The sequence below is a fragment of the Megalobrama amblycephala genome, linkage group LG17, assembly GCF_018812025.1.
Source record: "Megalobrama amblycephala isolate DHTTF-2021 linkage group LG17, ASM1881202v1, whole genome shotgun sequence".
NCBI classification, from domain to species: Eukaryota; Metazoa; Chordata; class Actinopteri; order Cypriniformes; family Xenocyprididae; genus Megalobrama; species Megalobrama amblycephala.
This window is the reverse complement of record NC_063060.1, coordinates 38,675,457-38,696,492: the sequence shown is the minus strand read 5'-3', so window position 1 is coordinate 38,696,492 and position 21,036 is coordinate 38,675,457. Positions and strand designations below refer to the sequence as shown.

Sequence of the window (21,036 nt, the reverse complement as noted above, 5' to 3'; positions counted from 1 at the left end):
CATCACAGATCCAATGGGGATAATTGCTCTTTTCAAAGGGTCCTTTCGGAGAGTGATAAGAGGAAGGAGACGTCTCACTATCTCTCTACTTTAACAAACAAAATTACCCAAAGTCACCCATTCGCCACTCTCATCACAGATGTGCCTGTTGGCTGCAGGTTTTTGAAGATTTTCATCAAAGATTTTCTTAGGGGGATAATCGTGATGTTTAGTCTGAAACAAGAGTCAACGAAGGTTTCAGATTTTAGCCAATCACATTACGGTATGCAGTACTGTACCTAACCCTGTATCTTTTTATACTACTAAGACTACATAAAATGTTGGTTGACCAAAAGTTTAAAGCAGAATTTAAGCGGTAAATGTCAAATGTTTTCCAATGATGTAAAACTGTCGATGTGAACAGTTCACAAAGCTGTACCGGAGGCTAAGATTTATTTTAAAGGCAATTATCATTGATTATGTCACACTAAAAAGATCCAAGATGGCCAATTTGGCTTTACGAAAAAAAGAAATCTTTATAATACCATGGCCAAAATTCTACAATGAACTGGATTTAGGCCGTTTTGTCTTAATTTGCATTAAAGCTAAGGTAGGCAATGTTTTGCATAAACACTTTGTTATACTGGTTGAAAATCTCTCACATCCTGATAGCAATCAATAACAGAAGTGGTCTAATTATATATATTATATTTATATTATATAAATAAAAAAAAAAAAAAATAAAAAAAAATATATATATATATATATATATATATATATATATATATATATATATATATATATAATTAGACCACTTCTGTTATTGATTGCTATATCTGTTATTGATATATATATATATATATATATATATATATATATAAATTGCATTCTGTCTGAATGAATTTGTCATTAATTACTCACCCTCATGTCCACACCTGTAAGACCTTCGTTCATCTTCAGAACACAAATTAAGATATTGTTGATGAAATCCGAGGGTTTTTTTAATCTCAATATGGACAATACAAAGCCGGCATTCAGCCTTAAGGTTGAACATTAAGGTTGAACCACTGCAGTCACGTTGACTATTTTAACAATGTCTTTACTACTTCTCTGGACCTTGAATGTGTTAATTTTGTTGTTTCTATGGGAGATAAAAAACCTCTCAGATTTCATCGAAAATATCTTAATTTGTGTTGTAAAGATGAATGAAGATCTTGCGGATTTGGAACAACATGAAGGTAATTAATGACAGAAATTTCACTTTCGGGGAACTAACCCTTTAAGCGTTCAAAGCTAGATTGCTATTGCTAGCCTCTCCGAAATTGCCTACCCCACCTTTAAATGTTGAAATAAAATAAAACAACCAATAAATAAATAAAAAAAGTTAATCTTCAGTGTTGGTATGGTTACTGCATTTTGCATTTGTATGTCGAAATGGAGGAGAATAACAAATGACAGATGCATGGACAGATGGATAGGACACAGGACACACACACACAGCGCTGTACTTTCTCCCATTCATTTTTCTATGAGTGGTCACTCAGTCTCCTCCTCCTCCTCATACTGTCTTTGGCTGTGTGAAGGCTCAGGAGAGTATGCTAGGCATGCTAATGAGCACAAACTTGAAAATGCTGTTTGGTGCCAGGCAGAACGTCAAGCACATGCTATACTAGCAAACTCTCAGGGCAAAAAAAGAATGGAAGTCAGGTTAGATCAGTCTGCCAGGGCTAAATTTGGCCCCGAAAACTAACTGAACATAGAATGCTACAAGACAGCTGCTACGGCTAAAACAAGGCTGCAGGAATGCACAGAGAAAGTATCCAGAGTCTCAGGTACAGAAAATGGCCAAAAGGCAGGCAGACTGTGACAAGATTGCTCCTACTTTGTTTCAAAGCATGATTGTGCCACAACATACATGAATACTAATAACAGTTTTTTCCATACACATTCTTTTTAACTTTGCAATGTCTTGAATTGTAAATGACATCTCTCTGTGTCTGTCTTCTGCAAGAGACTTCCTTTATCACCAGCAGCAGAACCGAAATATTATTTGGTAACGTCTGGGAGACAGTCAACACTGGAATATATTGTTCTTGCATATTTTCAATGGACAATGAGGAAAAAAACCTTCCAAACTGAATGGAGAAATCACACGGCTAGACATCTGATAGAAGAGAAGAGCTTCAGCAGACCCTGAAATGTTAATTACTAACCTCTGACGCTATCATCTGACAGCTACAAGATCCTTAACGCTACCGGTGCCTCGTCTGTGCTCAGCTTATCTGAGTACTAGATACTGACCAAAGGCCAACTGTTTCTCACACCAAAACATGTCATGACTTTTATTAGTTCTACACTGAAGACTGGAGTAATGATGCTGAAAATTCAGCATTGACATCATAGAAAAAAATAACATTTGAAAAAAAATGAAAACAGAAAACGGTTGTTTAAATTTGTAATAATAAAAATCACAATATTTAGAATTTAGAAGTTTTAGAATTTTGAAAAATGAACAGATACCAACACTATGCTTTTCATACAATATGGAAATCTACGTAAGAATAAAAATGAAAACAGATGTATGAATTCAGATTTCAATGCCAATATAAATCAAATGGCTAAATGTTGGCAGATTAATTGGTCAGAGCATATCTACCATTACTATAAAAGCTAAAGAAATTTTAATTACCATTTTCATGTAATTCACTATAGACATGAAATAAAAAAGCCTGCATTTCAGGTCTAGCATTATACAGGCTTGTACTGTGTTTAAATATTTGTTGCTGCAGGAATTTACAATGTTTTATGAGGTCAAGGAGGCATGCTGTACAAAGCCTTTAAATCCATCTCGAGCTGATGCATGTAATTATGAGAAAGGAGGAATACAGAGAGCTGAACTTCATTTCCACATGACGAGTGATCGCTGATATCAACAGTATCAAAATGCCGCATATGGAAACTCTGGCCTTGGATTAATTTCCTCTTACTTCAATTACAAATAACCAGCGCTTTTTTGCAAGAGCAATTAAATAGTGCCAACACCACACAATGCCAATACTGCTCTGTGATCTCACTGGTGAAACAAGGAGGGTGTTTTGGAGTTAAAAGGGGTCAGGAGTCAATAATGGGCCAGTGAAAAAGGGAGTATGGGCGTAGGGGTACAAGTCAAGTGTGTCCTGAGGGCACCATATGCTGAAGTATAGCATGTTTCTGCACGTAGACCATCTATCAGATACAAAGGCAATGACTAAATCAAATCTCTTGGGTCACATTATGGTCAGTGACATTCCAGAGTGGACTCAGTCATCCCTAACTGTAGGTAATGCATAACTGGAGTGTACCTAGTTAATACACAAGAGATACAGTGTCACTGAATATTTAGGAACACCTGTAAAAACATGAATAAAACGACGTTACAAAGAAAGCAAATTTAATCACCTTCTGTACCAAGGGTCAAAAAAAAAATTTATTAACTAAAAATAAAATAAAAAAAAACTATAAATAATAATATAAATAATAATAATAATAATAATAAATGTATATATATATATATATATATATATATATATATATATATATATATATATATATATATATATATATATATATATATATATATATATATATATATATATATATATATATATATATATATAAAAAATATTAAATATTAAAATAAAATTAAATATATAATATACTGCCCGGCAAAAAAAAAAAAGTCACTGTTTGGACTTTATTAGGCGAATACTTAATATATGACTGGATCATTATTACAGCGATTATTATGTTTCTTTCATGTGATATGTTCAGTTCTTTTAACCCTTAAAGATGGAGTGTGTAGCTTTTCATTTCTTAAACAACCATGTAGGAAGACACATCATGGCCATATTCCAGGATGACAATGTCAAGATTCAGGGTTAAAATTGTGAAAGAATGGTTCAGAGAGCATGAAGAATCATTTTCACACATGAATTGCCGCCTAAGTCCAGAACTTAATTTCATTGAAAGTTTTTGGGATGTGCTGGAGTAGACTTTACAGAGTGCTCACCTCCTGCATTGTCAATACAAGATCTTGACCAAAAAATGATGCACCTCTTGACGGAAATAAATGTTGTGATTTTTTTCTATCAAGAGGTGCATCATTTTTTGGTCAAGATCTTGTTATATATATATATATTATAAATATTAGTACATTTTTGGCAAGAAACACAGGTCATAGCGCCTGTCAAAAAATGTTCAGACAGATCATGATTTTGATCATATTTTGATTTTGGTGGCATAATGACAAATTGCTGTCATCCCTCTTTGGATAAATGTGTCTGCTAAGTGCATTAATGTGAATAATGAGAGAAATATTCCACACTCACAAAAACTTTAGTAAAAGAAACCACATCGTTATGATGCTTACTTTAGAAGATGGTTTTGCTCTTTGATTCGAAATCGCTTGTCAATTACATCATAAACGTCAGATTATCACACTTACAATTTAATTCATCACCTTGGAATTATAAGGTTCTGACATTTTTTTTAATTTACATTTTGTTATTCACATATTCTTATTCTGTGATGACTTATTTACATTATGTGATTTTGTGTACATTTTGAGACTTTTTATTAAGAAAACAAAAAGGTTCTATCAACAAAGTCCAATGGAATGCAAAAAAACACTCAGAATGCAGAAAGAACCTTAAAATTCCAATTGCATCATTTATTAAAAAAAAAAAGTTACCATCCGGTATAAACTGGAGTTTCCTGCCAGTCGCCAAATCCACTTGTATTTGACGTTTGGCGAGTGTTAGTTTATAACCCTGATTGGAGTAAGATCTCCCATTCAAAAACGTTTCGAGCTTCTCGTGCTTCCCCTCCCTCGGGGACAACAGCGAGAGATGGACACAACGTCCTGGTGACAACAATTGACGCTGAAGAAACGGTGCTCTAATTTGCTGAAACGGAGCACTTTGCCCCCCTTCAAGCCGCTCCCGTCCCTTTAATTTACTCTCAACGGCAGGAATGTTAAGTTTCAACTTCAAAGTAAACAGTGATGAATGGACTACAAACACAGGCCGTGGTTAAGCTTTTAGAGTGTAAATTTGGTGTTTAACATCTCATCCAGATGAAGACTTCTCTAAGACGAGGCAATGAAGTTGAGAGTGAGTTCTAATTAAGAATTTTCAGTTTGAAAAAGAAAGCCAGGAAGAGAAGAAAGAGGGAAAATGAGGGGATGGAGGGGAAAAAACAAGCAGACTGAAAGGTGGGGGGTGTATGAACAGACAAGTAGGAATAACCAAACAAAAAGACTAATCCAGTTACTGGATAACCCTTCCCCCATGTAAAGAAAAGAAGACAAAGGGGTTTTGTGAAGTAGAACTTGAAGAGGGTGGGCTAGAGATAGAGGGGGAGCACTGGCCCATGCCTCAGATCTAAAGATAGGACCCTGACATCCACTCACACGCACACACACGGCTGAGGCTTCTCCGGTGGGACGGTGCTTCATTCAAGAGGCTTAAGGAGAGAGCAGCCATTCAAGACATTCCTTAAGGGGCTATACCTTTTTACTTTAATAAGCTCCTTGGTGAAGTTCCCTTCATCCTTACTGCTCTCAAATTTGCTGAAGACAAGTCTACGCAGTTTTACGATTCAAGTAGAAACTACATACAATGCGAGGAGGAGTTCGGTGGTCATTTTAAGATAAAAAAATGAATCTTTGATATTCAGGCAGTCATAGCCAAAGCAAGACGATATAGTAAATCGGCATCCAAGATTCTCCCATTGTGCACAAGAAACTTTCCCAGACAGACGCATAATACGCATAAATCAGGACTAATTCTTAATGTGAACAAGAGAATAGATATGAATCTGGTAAACAACGAACTGCATCAAAATATATATATATATATATATATATATAAAACTAATAAACTGAAATTACAGGTTACAAAGAGTGCTAGTATATCAATATAGCACCACGATCAACCAAGAAACAATGTATTTACTTACTTTACCCTGAAATACTTTAAAACAAAAGCCATGTGTTCTGATCACATAGCAACAGTTGTGAGTGATAACTAATTTTCTCTTGGAAAGCAATTATCAGCTGAGTTTAGAGGGTAAAATAATAAATGAAAATAAAACCGAGATAACAGAGTGCAGTAAAGAAGACACATGCTCATATGGACTATAGGAATGCGTGAGCGCATCTTCTGATAAGACTGAACTGACTTGTTGTTGAGAATTTGGAGCCCTTATTTCCACATCAGCCCTACAAACTAGCATTCTGGCCAATTATCCAACACAAAGGAAGGAGGAATGTCACAACAAAGTGCAGAATTTGCTTTGTTATTCCTCGGGAGGTGATCGTGTTTGGACAGGGGAGACAAAAGGAAGTGAATGCTGAGACTCCGATTACAATCGTGCCGGAAACCAAAGTGACCTTTGGTCAACAGAGTGTGCATGAGAAATCTTTACAAGACCTGCTTTAAAAAGCAAGGTTAGAAATCCTATTAAAAGTAAGTTTAATATGAATAGAATATTTTAAAACATACAAGATAAGTGGGTCATCTTTACTAATAAAGCAGCAGGGCCATGCAGACAAAAGCTAAATTGAGTTAAACGTGATGTGATATATTGCTGATATATCAGTGGCCAAGACTCCACCTGTCTGTCTGACCCTATAATGTGACTTGTTTTCTGTCGTAATCTATTTCTGGATGCATAAAACTCTTCCTTTGACAAGTAAGCGTTACTGAACAAAATGATCTTATGATGAATGAGTTTTATGCAAGGTTGGCATGACAAATAATCTGAAAGGAATGTGTGAAGGAACTGTCTAAAATCTGAAATCTGACTCATGCAATGGACTGTGGGTCAGGAAATAGACTGTGGGCCAATAGAAATAGTTGAAAAGGTGGAAAGCCACATGAAACTGGTATACATAATACGGCTCTCTCACTGTGAAAAATAAATGAAAACCATCTCTGAAAGCACAGAATTGATCAAAATGACCGAAAAAAGTCAAATAGTTCAAGAGCCAAACAATAAACCATTAAGGTTTGCCAAATGACATTCTATTTTCTCTCACGGAATAAACTGACAGAAGATCATTTGTTTAATATTCTGTCAAAAAGAGCGGAGTTTGTTTTCCAGGCAGCATAACATAACATAACACAGGAAACCATAGGACCTAAGATACGACGGACTAAAACAACTATTTGCCCAGCCACAAGAGGAAAAGAACACTATGGTGTTGTTTCAAGAACATGATATTTTCCCAAAAAACATGCTAATGGAAGCCAGATTTAGCCATGGAAAGTGTGGCATTTGAAAACAAAGTGAATTTCCGACCGTAATAATCTTATCTTGAACCAGTTTTATTAATCTTAACCGAAGTACTGAATAGGTGGCTTGTGAATTAAGTTTGCATTAATTAAGAATTCATCAAAGCATGAAAAATGTAGACTACTGTATCAACATGTCCAAGTCAAAAATATATCTTAGGCAATACCATAGATTATCAAGTATTAGCTGCCAAGAAAATCATATCTACATTAATGTGTACATTTCCATTGAGCGCATTTACAAGCACAGTCTTACATTGAATATAACCCAACAATGTGCAAGGTCATGCAAGTTTAAACAATGCCATTTTATCAGGAAAAAACATAATTAAGTCATATTTATCAAATAAATTAGAGTTATATGCAATCATCTAGGTTTGTCAAATAGGTTTTTCTTAAATTTGTACACCTGGATTTGACTTTTACTCCAATTTCATGTCACGTTTACTGGTGTTCATGCATAAATTCTGAAAGGAAAAAAAAAAATGTTCAAAATCAAACTCAAATCAAATCAAACTCACTGACTGTAACAAATCCAGTTGAATTTGAACATTATTTTTTATTATTGCATGCACTGGAAAAGGAACAGTTTGTCTCAAAAAGCAGGAAGCAAGGGTTTCTGATTGCAAACCTCACATTTTACTCTACTTTCAAATCATGCTTCACTGTAAAAGCATGTGCTATCACTGATGCCTGAGGGAGGGTATTTTCATAAAGTATGAACCAGCTGTGAAGCATACACTGCCAGCTCTTTCAAGCACTCGAGCATGGTGCTGGAAGAACTAATGAAGAATAATAAATAGAGTTTTTCCCCATTGTGTTGGGACAACATTTCTCTTCCCATCTGGCTTGTGAAGCTCTGTTTATGTGTGAAAACAGCTGTATTTGGCAACTGACAATCTGCAAGAAAGTCAGGAGATCAGATTCACACTTCAATACCTGGATGCAGCGCTTTGAAGCTTCTGAAGTACTTTCTGTTGGAAAATAACAGAGCGAAGAACCTGACATTGGATATGTTTTTAAAGAGCATGTTTTAAGCTGAGGTGTCAGTAAACTACACAGCTGCTTCATCAGCTATTTGTGGGAAATTTAAAGTTAAATACCGTCTAAACTTGAGTTTTACCCAATGGCGAAATTACATATATAACTGTAGAGAATAATGAGAAATAAAATGCTGATCCTTATTTGAAGGCCTAATCACAAAAAGGCTGCTAGTTTGAGCACATTTACCCCGTGAGTCAGGCTAAATGCTAGATGAACTTGTTGACATCTGTCATATAAGGTCATATCAGAGAGCTGATTTTACTTTGGCATCAACCCAAAGGCCATCTGCTGCGTGTCTTGAGTTCATGGGAGTATTTTCCTGCTTCTGATAGCATTCTGCGAATGACAGGGTTGGAGAATAACCCCCGCACAGTCTTATTCCACTCATGCATTAGCACGTGTTTGAGCTGTCACATTCTCAGCATGAACTACATTTCCATACAAGTCTAGACTCCAGATCAAAAGAAGAAGGGGAAAAACAATGAGGGATGAAACTACATGATTGATTCTGACAATACAGCGCTGGCAGAAAGGAAACAAAGTCTTCTGCAAACATATGCCGTCATCAGACTGGAGGTTAATGCGTGTTATCACCTGTAAAGACTTAAATAGGGTGGCCTATTCGTACTTTAGGGCTTGCCTACGTGCCCAATCAAAGACATTTGAGAAGAGCCAAATCTAAACAAGATGAACGCTGCGTGCAGGTGGAGCTGAGAGCATTGAGTGCACTAAGCCTCAAGACCAAGGACAAATAATGTACATCCAAGTGTGTGCAAAAAAAAGGGAAGAATTAAGTACAGGGAGGACAACTGTGGGAAAGTTTCCATTCCTCCTTGAACACACACATCAAAGCAGTAAGACTAGAAATTATTAAGCCTTTCCTTTCTGTTTGGGAAAAACAAACAAACAAAAGAGGTGTACAGATTTTCCATAGGCATGAAAAATACTTTGGTTATTGGCTGATATTACTAATTGTTTTACATTTCCGGTACCGTTTGATATTGAATACTTGCACTGTTTTTACATTTAGAATATTTTTGCCATCATATCATTCACTTAAAGTTCTGATGAAAGTTCTGTCATTAATTACGTTTCACACCCTTAAGACCTTCGTTCATCTTCGAATCACAAATTAAGATATTTTTGATAAAATCTGATGGCTCAGTGAGGCCTGCATTGACAGCAAATTAATTTACACTTTCATTGCCCAGAAAGCTACTAAAAACATATTCAAAACAGTGGTTCGGAGTGTGAAAGTCACATGATTTCAGTTAACAATACTTTGTTACATCATAAGTGTTTCGAAACTTCAATGGTTCACGTGACTTTGATACACGCTCCGAACCACTGATTCGAAACAAAAGATTTGTAAAGCTTTGAAGCTTCATGAAGCAGTGTGTTTTGAAATCACCCATCACTAGATATTGTTGAAGAAAGTCATTATTTTGTTTTGTTTTTCAGCACAAAAAGTATTCTTGTCACTTCATAACATTAAGGTTCAACCACTGTAGTCACATGAACTGTTTTAAATACGTCTTTAGTAGCTTTCTGGCCATCTGAAATTTTTATCAAAAATATCTTAATTTGTGTTCCGAAGATGAACGAAGGTCTTACGGGTGTGGAATGACATGAGGGTGACATTTTTGGGTGAACTAACCCTTTAAAGTTAAACTTCAAAACTCAAAGAATTTAATTACACTGTTATGTGTGGATATTCATTTTGAGATTTGCAAATTTTTACTTTTCAACAATGTACAAAAATTGTAATGATGTGATACCTATATTCACTTAAAGAATTGTTTAAAAATATTTATGCATTTAAAAGTCTTTAGAAAAAAAAAATAGTACAAAATTTTAATATATCGGCCAATAAAATGTTTTCCAATTCCAATTCATCTTTTACATTGCAAACATGCATTAAAAAGTATTACACAACAAAATCAAATTAGTAAATATACTAAGGTGTGCAAACCCGCTGATTAACTACCATAGTACGATGAATCATTGGAGAAACTAAACACCTAGTCACAACCGTTTCCTGAAACCGTGATAACATGGTCGCACCTCTGTCGTTTGAACCACAGTGGTTCAACAATATAGGACTGTCACTAATGACGTCATGCGCAGGTGGAGGACAAATAACTTCTGCTAATTAAGCTCTTCGAGATCACCAAAATGCTGTTGTAACGAACGTCACCTAATGATTACTGTTTTTGTTCCATGTCATTTTGCTTTATTTGATGTTTGATTCGTTCCCTCGTACGTCATAGTCCGGAGTTCCCTTGCGACTTCGGTAACAAGTCGTTACTGAAATTTTAAAAATGTGATGGTACCAGCATTTCCCCCTAGCATTTTGAGTACTGTTGAGCAGATTATTAAACTCCTCTGATTGGCCATTGTGTTCAACAGATATGTCTGTGATTGGCTACAATGATCAATGCTTCAAAAACATGCTGTAAATAGACATCTGTGATGCTCTTCACTGAGCGCTTACACAGATACACACGGAAACGTTTGAAAGCAGGCGTATGTCAGCGGATCCATCTATCAGTGGATATATTAGGGATCCGCTGATAGACGGCTGCTTTCAAACGCTCCCGTGTGTATCTGTGCAAGCGAAGTGCTCGGTGAAGAGCGTCACTGATGTCTATTTACAGCATGTTTTAAGAATCTGCCCAACAGCTGGTATCGTCACATTTTTAAAATTTCAGTATAGACTTGGTTCTGAAGTTGGTACTTTTGACAACACTAGTACTGAATGTTAGCTTGCTTATTGTGCCAAAGAGCCTATTTAAGTCCACGTCAACAAAAAAACGATGCTTCTAACCACAGCTCGAGAGCTGTAGTTCCAACCACGCAAGGTCACGAAGTGTTTACAAATGTTTTTTCGACGGTTTCGGGAAACACCAAATCGTTGGTGGTAATGCTGGAATTTGCAACCATAGTTGGCTAATGATGCTTTCAGTAAACACACCTCTGGTTAGCAGTCAAAATATAAAAAAAAAAAAAACAATCGGTTATAATCATTCGCCAAAATCCAGAGTTTTACAGAAATTGTAATTTAATCTTTGTGTGGATACCCACAATCTACAATTTACAGAATTCACTTTATCCCAAAGAGAAATATGTTCTCAAATATTTTGATAAGGATCTCTTAATTTTGAAAATTCTCTGTAAAACATTTTTTATTAAAAAATACAAGAAATAGCCTAAGAATAGCCCTTAAACATTTCTCAAGCACCTAACTCAGAAAGAAAAGCAGCCATAGTGGCATGTAGAAATTCTCACCCATCATGCAGACAGGCTTATTTATGCCAAACTAGCGTTAAATCTCCAGAGCTTAACTTTTAATGGGGTCCAGTCATTTGTTACGAGCACTAATCAGTGATGGCAAGGGCAGCAAACAGTACCCCCCCTCCCACCGAGGGCTTATTCCACTATGACAGTCAAACGGGCCCACTGGACAACGCTCTCTTAAGTGACACGATAACCACAGCTCCCCGTCTGACGGCTCCAATCGCTGGCACCACAGACCCAGTATGGGCTCTTTCATTACACGTTTGCACAATCTGGAAAGGACTAGTGGCTCACAATGGCTTTATCACCAGGAAATGAGGGAGATTCTGCAATTTGTCCACCCTGGGTGGTCCGAAGCTCAAAACTAGCCCCTGGCTGTACAATTAGAGCCACCAAATAGTCCAAGTCATTGCCTTCGAACAGTGGTGGCATTGCAAATGTGGAAACAACAAATTAGCTTGGATTGAATTTACTATAGTGATGGAATTCCAAACAAATCCAACATCAACTGCCAATTTCGTCTCAAAGGACAAAACGCAGCAACAGGCCCGATGACAACTGGAGTAAAACAAAATCGTGCAGTTACATGAACAGCTCGACTACAAAGGTTTCATAAACACAAGTTTCCCACACTGAGATCATACCTTCCAGAGAATAACAATAGGTTCAAACCAGATAGCAGGCTCTTCTTCCCAACCCCCTACACTCAGATTGGTATAATTTGGACCATCTGGTCCTTCAGAAATGACGAGTTCTTTGATGGAGTTTGGGAAAAAAGCGCCTCTAAGGGATGAGAGACGAGGACCCCAGAGCCCAGGAAACATTCTGCCGTTCAGTTTCCCACACTGCTAACACTCATCGTCTCCTCTCATACGAGAAATCACAAGAGAGCGAGAGAGAGAGAGGATGAGACAGGAAAGAGACAAAGAGGAGGAAAACAAGAACTGAGAGCAAGTTCTTCTGCCAAGAGTTTGGCTCTCGTCAAGGTCAACCTTCTTAACATACTGTAAATGCCCATTAGCTCCAAGTAAAACAAGCTTTTTCCTGACACATAAATAATCATCTACACAAATCCTAAAAGGAAGACAGCATTGAAAGAAACGCATTGTATTTCAGAGAGCGTGTACCAGAATTTTCCCAGATTTAAACAATTAGGAGGCAGATGTTCGACCAGCCCTTTTCCTTGAAAACAGAAGTGAAAACAAGGACAGCTCCCGATAAAGCGCACGAGGAGAGCATATGAATTCAGTGCCGTTACAAACCCAAAACGAGAGAAATGAGCCATGAAGGAGTGTACTATCTCATTTCATTTTATATGAAATCGAACATGACAAGCACTGAAAACAATATGATGCAGAGTAAAACGCAAAGCACGGACTGACAGTTTGCAGTGAGCACTGTGGACTTCTTTCCATCAGTGAGGACGGAAACGGCACGATAAGGGCCATTCACAAGCTCAAGTTAATGAATCACTGAATGCTGCAGTTTACCAGATGAAAGGAAATTCTCACTCTCCACAAATGCTCCCAAGGGCGTTTTGGAGAAAAAAAAAAACTTAATCTCAAATGCACTTTGCCAATTCAAGAAGATTTGAAGATAAACTTACTATATAATAAAAGGCAGCTAGAAGTAACTGACTAGTACAATTATGAGCTTTTTTGCTGGGTTCCTCTATTAATACTGTAAAAAATATAGACCTTTAATGAAAACGTCAAATAATTCAACATAAATTCCATATAAAAGCCAGTGTGCTGACTAGGATGACACTCTACAAGACATCTATCAATGTACTTGGATGTCTACAGAGCTTTTAGAAAGCTTTTTCAAGAAAAAAATGACTATTATAAACTCCAGTCAAAGAAAAAGCTTTGAACTCACTACTTGAATCAGATTCACTTTCTAGAATCATTCAGAGCCGTTACTGAAGTCACAAATTGACTCCCCCGCTGAACCGAGAGTCATTTTCGAAACAAACAAAGAAACCTTTGGTAATGCAGTGTTTCCCAAACTGTGGTTGCGCAAACCTTTGGAGGTTCATGAAGAAGCTGCAGATGGTTTGTGAGCTGATGAAAAGCTTTTAAAGCCGTGATTTAAACTGACTAAAAATTAGGGCTGCGCGATTTATCGCACGCGATTTGGCAAAAGCTGCGATTATTTTATGCGCAGCTTGTCAGAGCTGTACGGTTCTGTGATCAGTAGTAAATGCTTCTTCATCCGAAAGCCAGAGGGTGCTCTTGTGCAGAAACTGCAAATATGCCCTGCTGCCGAAGTAGAACACGCGTCATTCCAGGAAATCCCATACTATCGCTGTAGCTGAATAAACAGAAGATTGAAACGTTTTGATAATAAACACACGACTGCCTTATTCTGTGTAAGAAGCCACCTCATCTCACAGAAGGACGCTCAACTGTCATTATGAAGTGAGTTTGGAGTAAAAACATGTTATTAAATGTTGTCTTTTGTTGGACAAGATGTTAATAAATGCTTCTCATGTCTGGAAAGATGTTTTGACGTGTGTTGCTTTTTCAAATACACATTATAGACCTTATTTTCCAGAGAAACATGCGCGCCGGCATCTTTAGAATATTGTCTTTGAACTTCCGTTTTCGCGGTAGCCCTGTAGGCTATATTTCTATGGCATCGCTGTTGAAGAATAATTAGCTGATGAAGTGGATTTACGTGTTGTAGAGTTAATGAAAGTTATCATGAGCATTGTTATGTTTAAAGCAGATGTCTTAACAAATGTCAGTAGACCGGGAAGATTTTAAAATGAGCAGTTCATTCATAAATACGTAAGATAGCTGTGAAAATACAAGCCGGAAGTCAAAAGACAACGAGCGCAGTGCTGAAAAGGTGCGGGGCTACATAAGGTCTATAAGCAATTCAAACTCTCAGTGCTTTCAGATGGATTAGCATTTGGAGCCATAGTTTATTGACAAGCCGTGCATAAAAAAAATAAAAAAATAATAATCGCTGCTTTGCGATTTCATAATCGCACTAAGCCAAATCGTTTAAGTGCGATTTCAATGTTTTTTTTCTAATCGTCCGATTAATCGTGCAGCCCTACTAAAAATGATTGGAGAAGATCAGCATAGTGGCATACGCCCCCAGAGAGAACTCTGTAATTTAATTGGAAGACATTGAAAAAATGACTTCAAATCTCAGGGTGAGCTTCACATGTGCAGAACAATTGCTTTTCTATACTCTACAAAACATCAGAGGGCAGCACTGAGAGCTGTCATTTATAGGACACTCTCTCAGAAGGACAGAAGAAAGGTAGCAGATCTGCCATTTCATGCAAAGTTTAGAAGAAGAACCAAAACAAAAAGAATGGAGAATTACAGTTTGCTTTGTTTACTGTACTTGGAACAGCATGTTTTGTATCGCTCTTTCTGCACTCTTGTTCGACTACTGCACAATACATCACAACTGTGTACTGCCATTTAGTGGACTCTTCCGTCTCAACATTCACCTTACGGATGCGCACACCATCCGCGTGCAACCCAATTTTTGCGTACGTGCGGATGGTGCATGCGCAACGCAGATGTCAGCAGACCCTCCTAATAATGAAATTTGCGTCACGTGGACAGAGTGCAGATTGTCGTGGAATGTGGATGGCTGAAGTATACTTTGGGCTTTACAAAATCCTTTAGCTCCCTAGTCATTGTTTAAGTCTTGAACCGTAAATATAACATTGAAATCTATGACAATTCTGGAAAAAAACAACGTTCTAACTACAGAAATATAATCTGGCACTTCTACCAAGGAATGACACAACATAGCTAAATTTATGTTTGCAACCCCTCTGGGCTCTTTCTGACAAGTAGACCAATTTAAAACAGGCAGCATCAGCAATCTTCCATTAACCTGACCATTCTTCAAACCACCGCATTATATCTATTTGCCTGTACAAGTACAGCTGCATATGTCTGCAAGTCTTCATTAGCCAGTGTCTGGATGATGATTAACATTTCTCAGTCTCATCACATTCTTGAAGCCTGACAGGCCAGCCAGAACTGGTTAATAAAGTTCAAGACATAAAGTGTTCAATACTAGTAAATCTACCCTCCTCATCTCTCCTCGCCCCTCTTAATTCTGCTAGGCCAGGCCAAATCTCCTCGCTCTCACAGGACTCAGCAGTGTCAAGTTAAGACATGCCTGCTTCCGCCTCGACCATCCCAAACGAAGGCAGAATAAACATAAAAGCCATCAAAGCAAAGCACATAAAATAAAAGCTTATGGCTGGGACCCAGACTTCTTGGGGGTTCCCACCTACAGAGTCGCTTTGAAAAAACCAGAACAAAAACATGTAAATCAACAATTGTGAATCTTCTCTGAGATTTTGGCTACAGTTCTTGGTACAACGTGTACATATACATTATATGTCATTTAGCAGACATTTCCATTGAAAGTGACAAATAAGCGATTCATCTTAAGAGGCAAAAAAGAGGTGCAGATACACAAAGTCAATACAATGTCACTATCCATGTATTTTAAAGCAACATTTAACGTACTGCATAAAAAGATGCATGGCTCAAATTGCATAAAAAACATGCACATGTGTTCAAAATTCCTACATGTGCAGAAATGTAACCCCGCTTTACCCCAAATTAGTCAATTTCATCACTTGAAGGCACATAATTGAGATGAAAAGCATCAAATATTATATATGACTGTCAGTTTCACACTGTTTTAATGACATGATTCAAATGCAAACTGCCTAAATTAACAAGACGAACTAAAGTGAATTAGAAGAAAAGGCGTCTGACTGAACTGGCCCGTTATAGACCATGTGCTAACAAATGGCTGCTAATTAGTCAAGTGTATGATAGGAACATTAAAAGCAAAATCACTTCCTCTTCCATTATCTAAATGCAAATGTCTTATTGACACGCTGATTACAGCTCATTAGACATGCTTATTACTCACATTTGGTTATAGGCCTATTGATATAGCAGCATCTACCTGGGAATGAGAAAATACAGAGGCCATGGCTTTTGCTGGGACTCTACTAATTGGTTATAGTGCTCTTTTCCCACAGCCAGAACAACCTCCTCCTGCAACCCAATCGTTTTGCTTAGGCTGGCAGAAATTCAATGATTCGCGTAATGCGCACAACTTCACCGCCTAGTAGAGAGGCCACTCCAAGCCAAGTCTAACAGAGGCTCTATATCTAAAACAGTCTAAAACCCAGATTCTCAACCTAGAATGTGTGTCTCATATGACCTTCTTATGTTGGGTACACACTGAAAGATTTTCAAAATGTGAGAAACATGAGGACAAAAAAATCCTAGATTTAACCGTTTTGCTCCTATTGTGTGCCGTGATGTGACAAAGACAGCACGCCACCAACAAACAGATTTTCAACCAGAGTCCCGACTGTGAACACGGGAAATCTCGCAAAATCACTCGAGACTTCAGAATAAACATGGCGGACGATAGGCAGGAAGAAATTGTGATGCGTTTGGAATGCTTTTGACAGAAAATTCACGGAATTCAAGTCGTGGAGACGGCAGGAACACGGTTTTTACTTTGTGCTGCTCCATGACTGGGTTTGTTATGCTTCAGTCTTCTATCAGCTCCCTTTCTGATTGGATATCGTTTCGTTCCCCCCACACATCAGGATTTCTGAATGTTGAATATTTACGATTTGCGATCGGGGCAGCTCCGACGTTCTTCTGAGCAGATTCAGTCACTCTTAACACACCTCAGGAAAATCTGATAAGATAATCTGTAGAACCATCATGATAATCGGGACATTACCTAGGATTGTCGGAAAGGGAGAAATCGTCCTGATTATCTTGTGGTGTGTATCAGCATTAGGTTAGCTTTCTCTACAACGGCCCTCAGAGCTGTCAGAGTGGTTTAGTGCTTTCACTAGCAATTATTTTGGTAATCGAGTAATCGGTTGATTATTTTGATTATTCTTTTTTTTTTTTTTGGTAATAAAAATAGACCCAAGTAAACCATTAAAATGACTTAAAATACATATATAATAACAATGAGGTAATGATAATTGGTTCATATAAGTTATCAAAAGCAAGTAATCATGGTTTTATTGCATATTGCAATTGAGGATTTTTTAAAATCAAGCCCTTTTGTGGTTAGACAATTAAACTTGAGTCATATTCAAGACTAATGCACCTAATGACATCCAGTATATGATAACAGTACAATATAACAAAAAATAACTTTGATCCATGACAATTAGCAACATGCAGATTTTTATAGCCTAAAGCTATCAAATAACATCACCATTTCATAATGCATTTCTGCAGCAGGACTAGGTGATCTGTTATAATGCAGAAAACTGCAATTCAACATCTGAGATGATCAAGATTCCGCTTTGTTAGTACTTATTAATTAGACAGTAATAAATATTAATGAGACACCAGCATCTATTGTTAGTTACTGCCTCACTACAATTGCTTTTGGTAACACTTTACAATAGGGCCTCATTTGTTAACATTAATGCATTAGATAAACTAACAATTTACAATATTTTTACAGCATTTATTAATCTTAACAGACACAACTATTAAAATGCATTCATTTTGAAATAGCATTTAATAAATGTCATTGTTAGTTCAAATAAAGAGACCTTATTGGAGTGTTAACTTTGCTTTTTTACTTGTCATAGTAAGAATGGACACTTAATATTTAATTTTAAAAAGATCTTACTAGTAAGATTAAAAACACACTAGTGTCTAACAGATATGTATCCTGCTATTGTCTATTCTATGAAAATTAGAATAGATTGATGGGACAAAGATGAAAAAGGGTTTTTAAGCATCAAAACAAGTGTAATACAGCTTTGAATTGTTGTTGTTTTTCATTACTTTAGAATGGGTCCTGTTTAATATGGGTTTTTTTCTGAGCAAAAATTAAACATACATTTTTACCATGGTTTACAGATAACATCCACTAATATATGACTGTAACAATCCTGTCAGAGATATTTACAACAAAAAAAATCTATTTTAGCCATATTAAAGACTAATTACTTTTACCCCCAAATGCTAATTACTTGTAATTTTACATTTTTAAACTTGGTTTTGCCCATTTGTCCGCAAAATATTTAAAATGCAATAAAAATGATTATGCTCACTTATTCTTTTATATATTTTAATACGTACAGGTCAGAATAAGTATGTTGTTCCAATTTTACATAAATATAAGTGTTACACTGAATGACAATGGAACATTATTTTACCCACATTTTGACATTTTATCCTCCCAAAACATTTGAAACCTTAAAAGTAGATGTTTTACTTGCATTTAATGTGCTTTCTATGCATATAAAATAACTTTTGTAAATTTCTATTGAAGCAGACATCTAAATGTCTTTGACCCAGATACAAGCATCTAAACTGAAAACTTAAAGTATCAAACAAATAGGCTACAAATAAACAATTGAATAGTTACAAGTGAATAGCTAATATCTAAATCACAAACATCCAAAGATTTCAATGGAAATGCAATTTGTTACCAGTAACAAAGGAGGAGTGCTTGTTCTCCAAAGGAAGTTATAGCATGCAATGAATGCAACTATTAGAATGAACAGTATAGAGATACATAGTAGTTTTATATTTTTATATATACAGTTCAGAATAAGTATGTTGTTCCAATTTTACATAAATATAAGTGTTACACTGAATGACAATGGAACATTATTTCACCCACATTTTGACTTTTTATCCTCCAAAACCTTAAAAGTAGATGTTTTACTTGCATTTAATGTGCTTTCTATGCAAATAAAATCTTGTAAATTTTGGTAAATTTCTATTGAAGCAGAAATCTAAATGTCTTTGACCCAGATACAAGCATCTAAACTGAAAACTTAAAGTATCAAATAAATAGGCTACTAATAAACAATAGAGTTACAAGTGAATAGCTAATATCTAAATCACAAACATCCAAAGATTTCAATGGAAATGCAATTTATTACCAATAACAATGAAGCAACAAGTTCTTGTTCTCCAAAGGAAGTTATAGCATGCAATGAATGCAACTATTAGAATGTTAGAATTGTGTAGCGATACATAATATTCCAACAGTGACTAGTGTCTAAGAAAGAGTAATACCAATAAAACAGCTACTATACTAGATTACTATTAAAAATAGTTTGGTTAACTTCAAGCAACGCACGTTAAATGGACTTGTCACAACTCTTCTCCACGGCCCAGCAAAACAAACATTTTGTAACTCTATTTGACGGGAATGTAAGTGAAAGCTGCTTACCCAGGTGAAGGGTCAGGTTGATGGTGTTGGGGTACTGGATGCCCGCTAACATAGTCTGACTTTGCCACCAGGTGGTATCCGCTTGGTTGTTGTAATCGGTGAGATAAACAGCGCTGTGGTGCTGTCTGGGGTCCGAGGCATCGCAAATATGGCATGATTTCGTGACCCCCGTTACCCCGGTCTGCACGCAGTATTCTTCAGGCGGCGAGCCGCAAGTGTTGGTGGCCACCACGGTTACATTGAAAGCGGCGTTAACAAACTCTGGCATGCAGCGCTGAGGCCGATTGAACTCGTCTATACATTCATCCATCGCTGCATGACTACACGCTGCCCACAAAGTCCATAATAACAAACAGCTAAAAACCGACATTGTGTCCTTTAGTTTACGCGAGCTCACGTAGCTTACAGTCACTGTCTTGATCCCTTAAATCCTCGCAGTCTTTAAAAAGTTTGCGGTAACTCGCCAGCTACCGAGTTTGTGGTTTACTAAATAAACTCATGCGGAAAATGGTGGTAACCGCTTCACCTCCAAAAAGCGATAGTTGTGGCTTAATCTCCTCGCGACTTCTCTTTTGCAGACCTTCACTTTATTGGTGCTTTGTAACCACCGCCATGGAAAAAAAAAAGTTTTGGAGAAAAGGAACTATATCCGACTACACCCTGGCAGCTAGTGCGCAAGTCAAAGTACTTCCAAAAAAAATCCCTACGTCTACTTCCGCCTGAAGGATGCTTTGATGGACCGCCGGCCCGCTAAACAAGGCAAGTCCGAATGGACAGGGAGACATGCGTGGGCGTGGTGAAAGTTGTATGGGCGTGGTTTTGCACTTTCCTAATTGGTCAGTTTCCCAGTCAAGTCCGGGAGTGGGCGGGGACTGAATTTCATACCTCACAGATTCTCAATGGAGCGATGAACTGATCACTAACTAGGCTTTTGCCAAGTCAATTTTGTATATCGAACAAAGTTAAAGAAATTCAAAATTTCTAAAATTTCTAAATATTATGATATTGATGAAACTTGCTCCTCCTGTGGGTTTGTTGAAGAAACAGCTAGCCATTTATTTTATGATTGTAATTTATTTAAGTTCCTATATTTTTACCCACACAAATGTAACCCATACCTTCATCCTTAAAGAAGTTATCT

The 21,036-nt window shown here is 36.9% G+C and overlaps 1 protein-coding gene across 1 annotated transcript in view; it reads right to left on the bottom strand.

The window, feature by feature from the left end:
* The window catches only part of lamc1 (laminin, gamma 1), a 73,987-nt gene extending 53,350 nt beyond the window's left edge, over nucleotides 1–20,637 (bottom strand). The window contains exon 1 of the mRNA XM_048164685.1: nucleotides 19,896–20,637. Within this exon, the coding sequence (XP_048020642.1) occupies nucleotides 19,896–20,265 (370 nt within the window). The 5' untranslated portion in view covers nucleotides 20,266–20,637. The remainder of the gene's footprint in view (nucleotides 1–19,895) is intronic.
* Nucleotides 20,638–21,036: the final 399 nt, after the last annotated feature.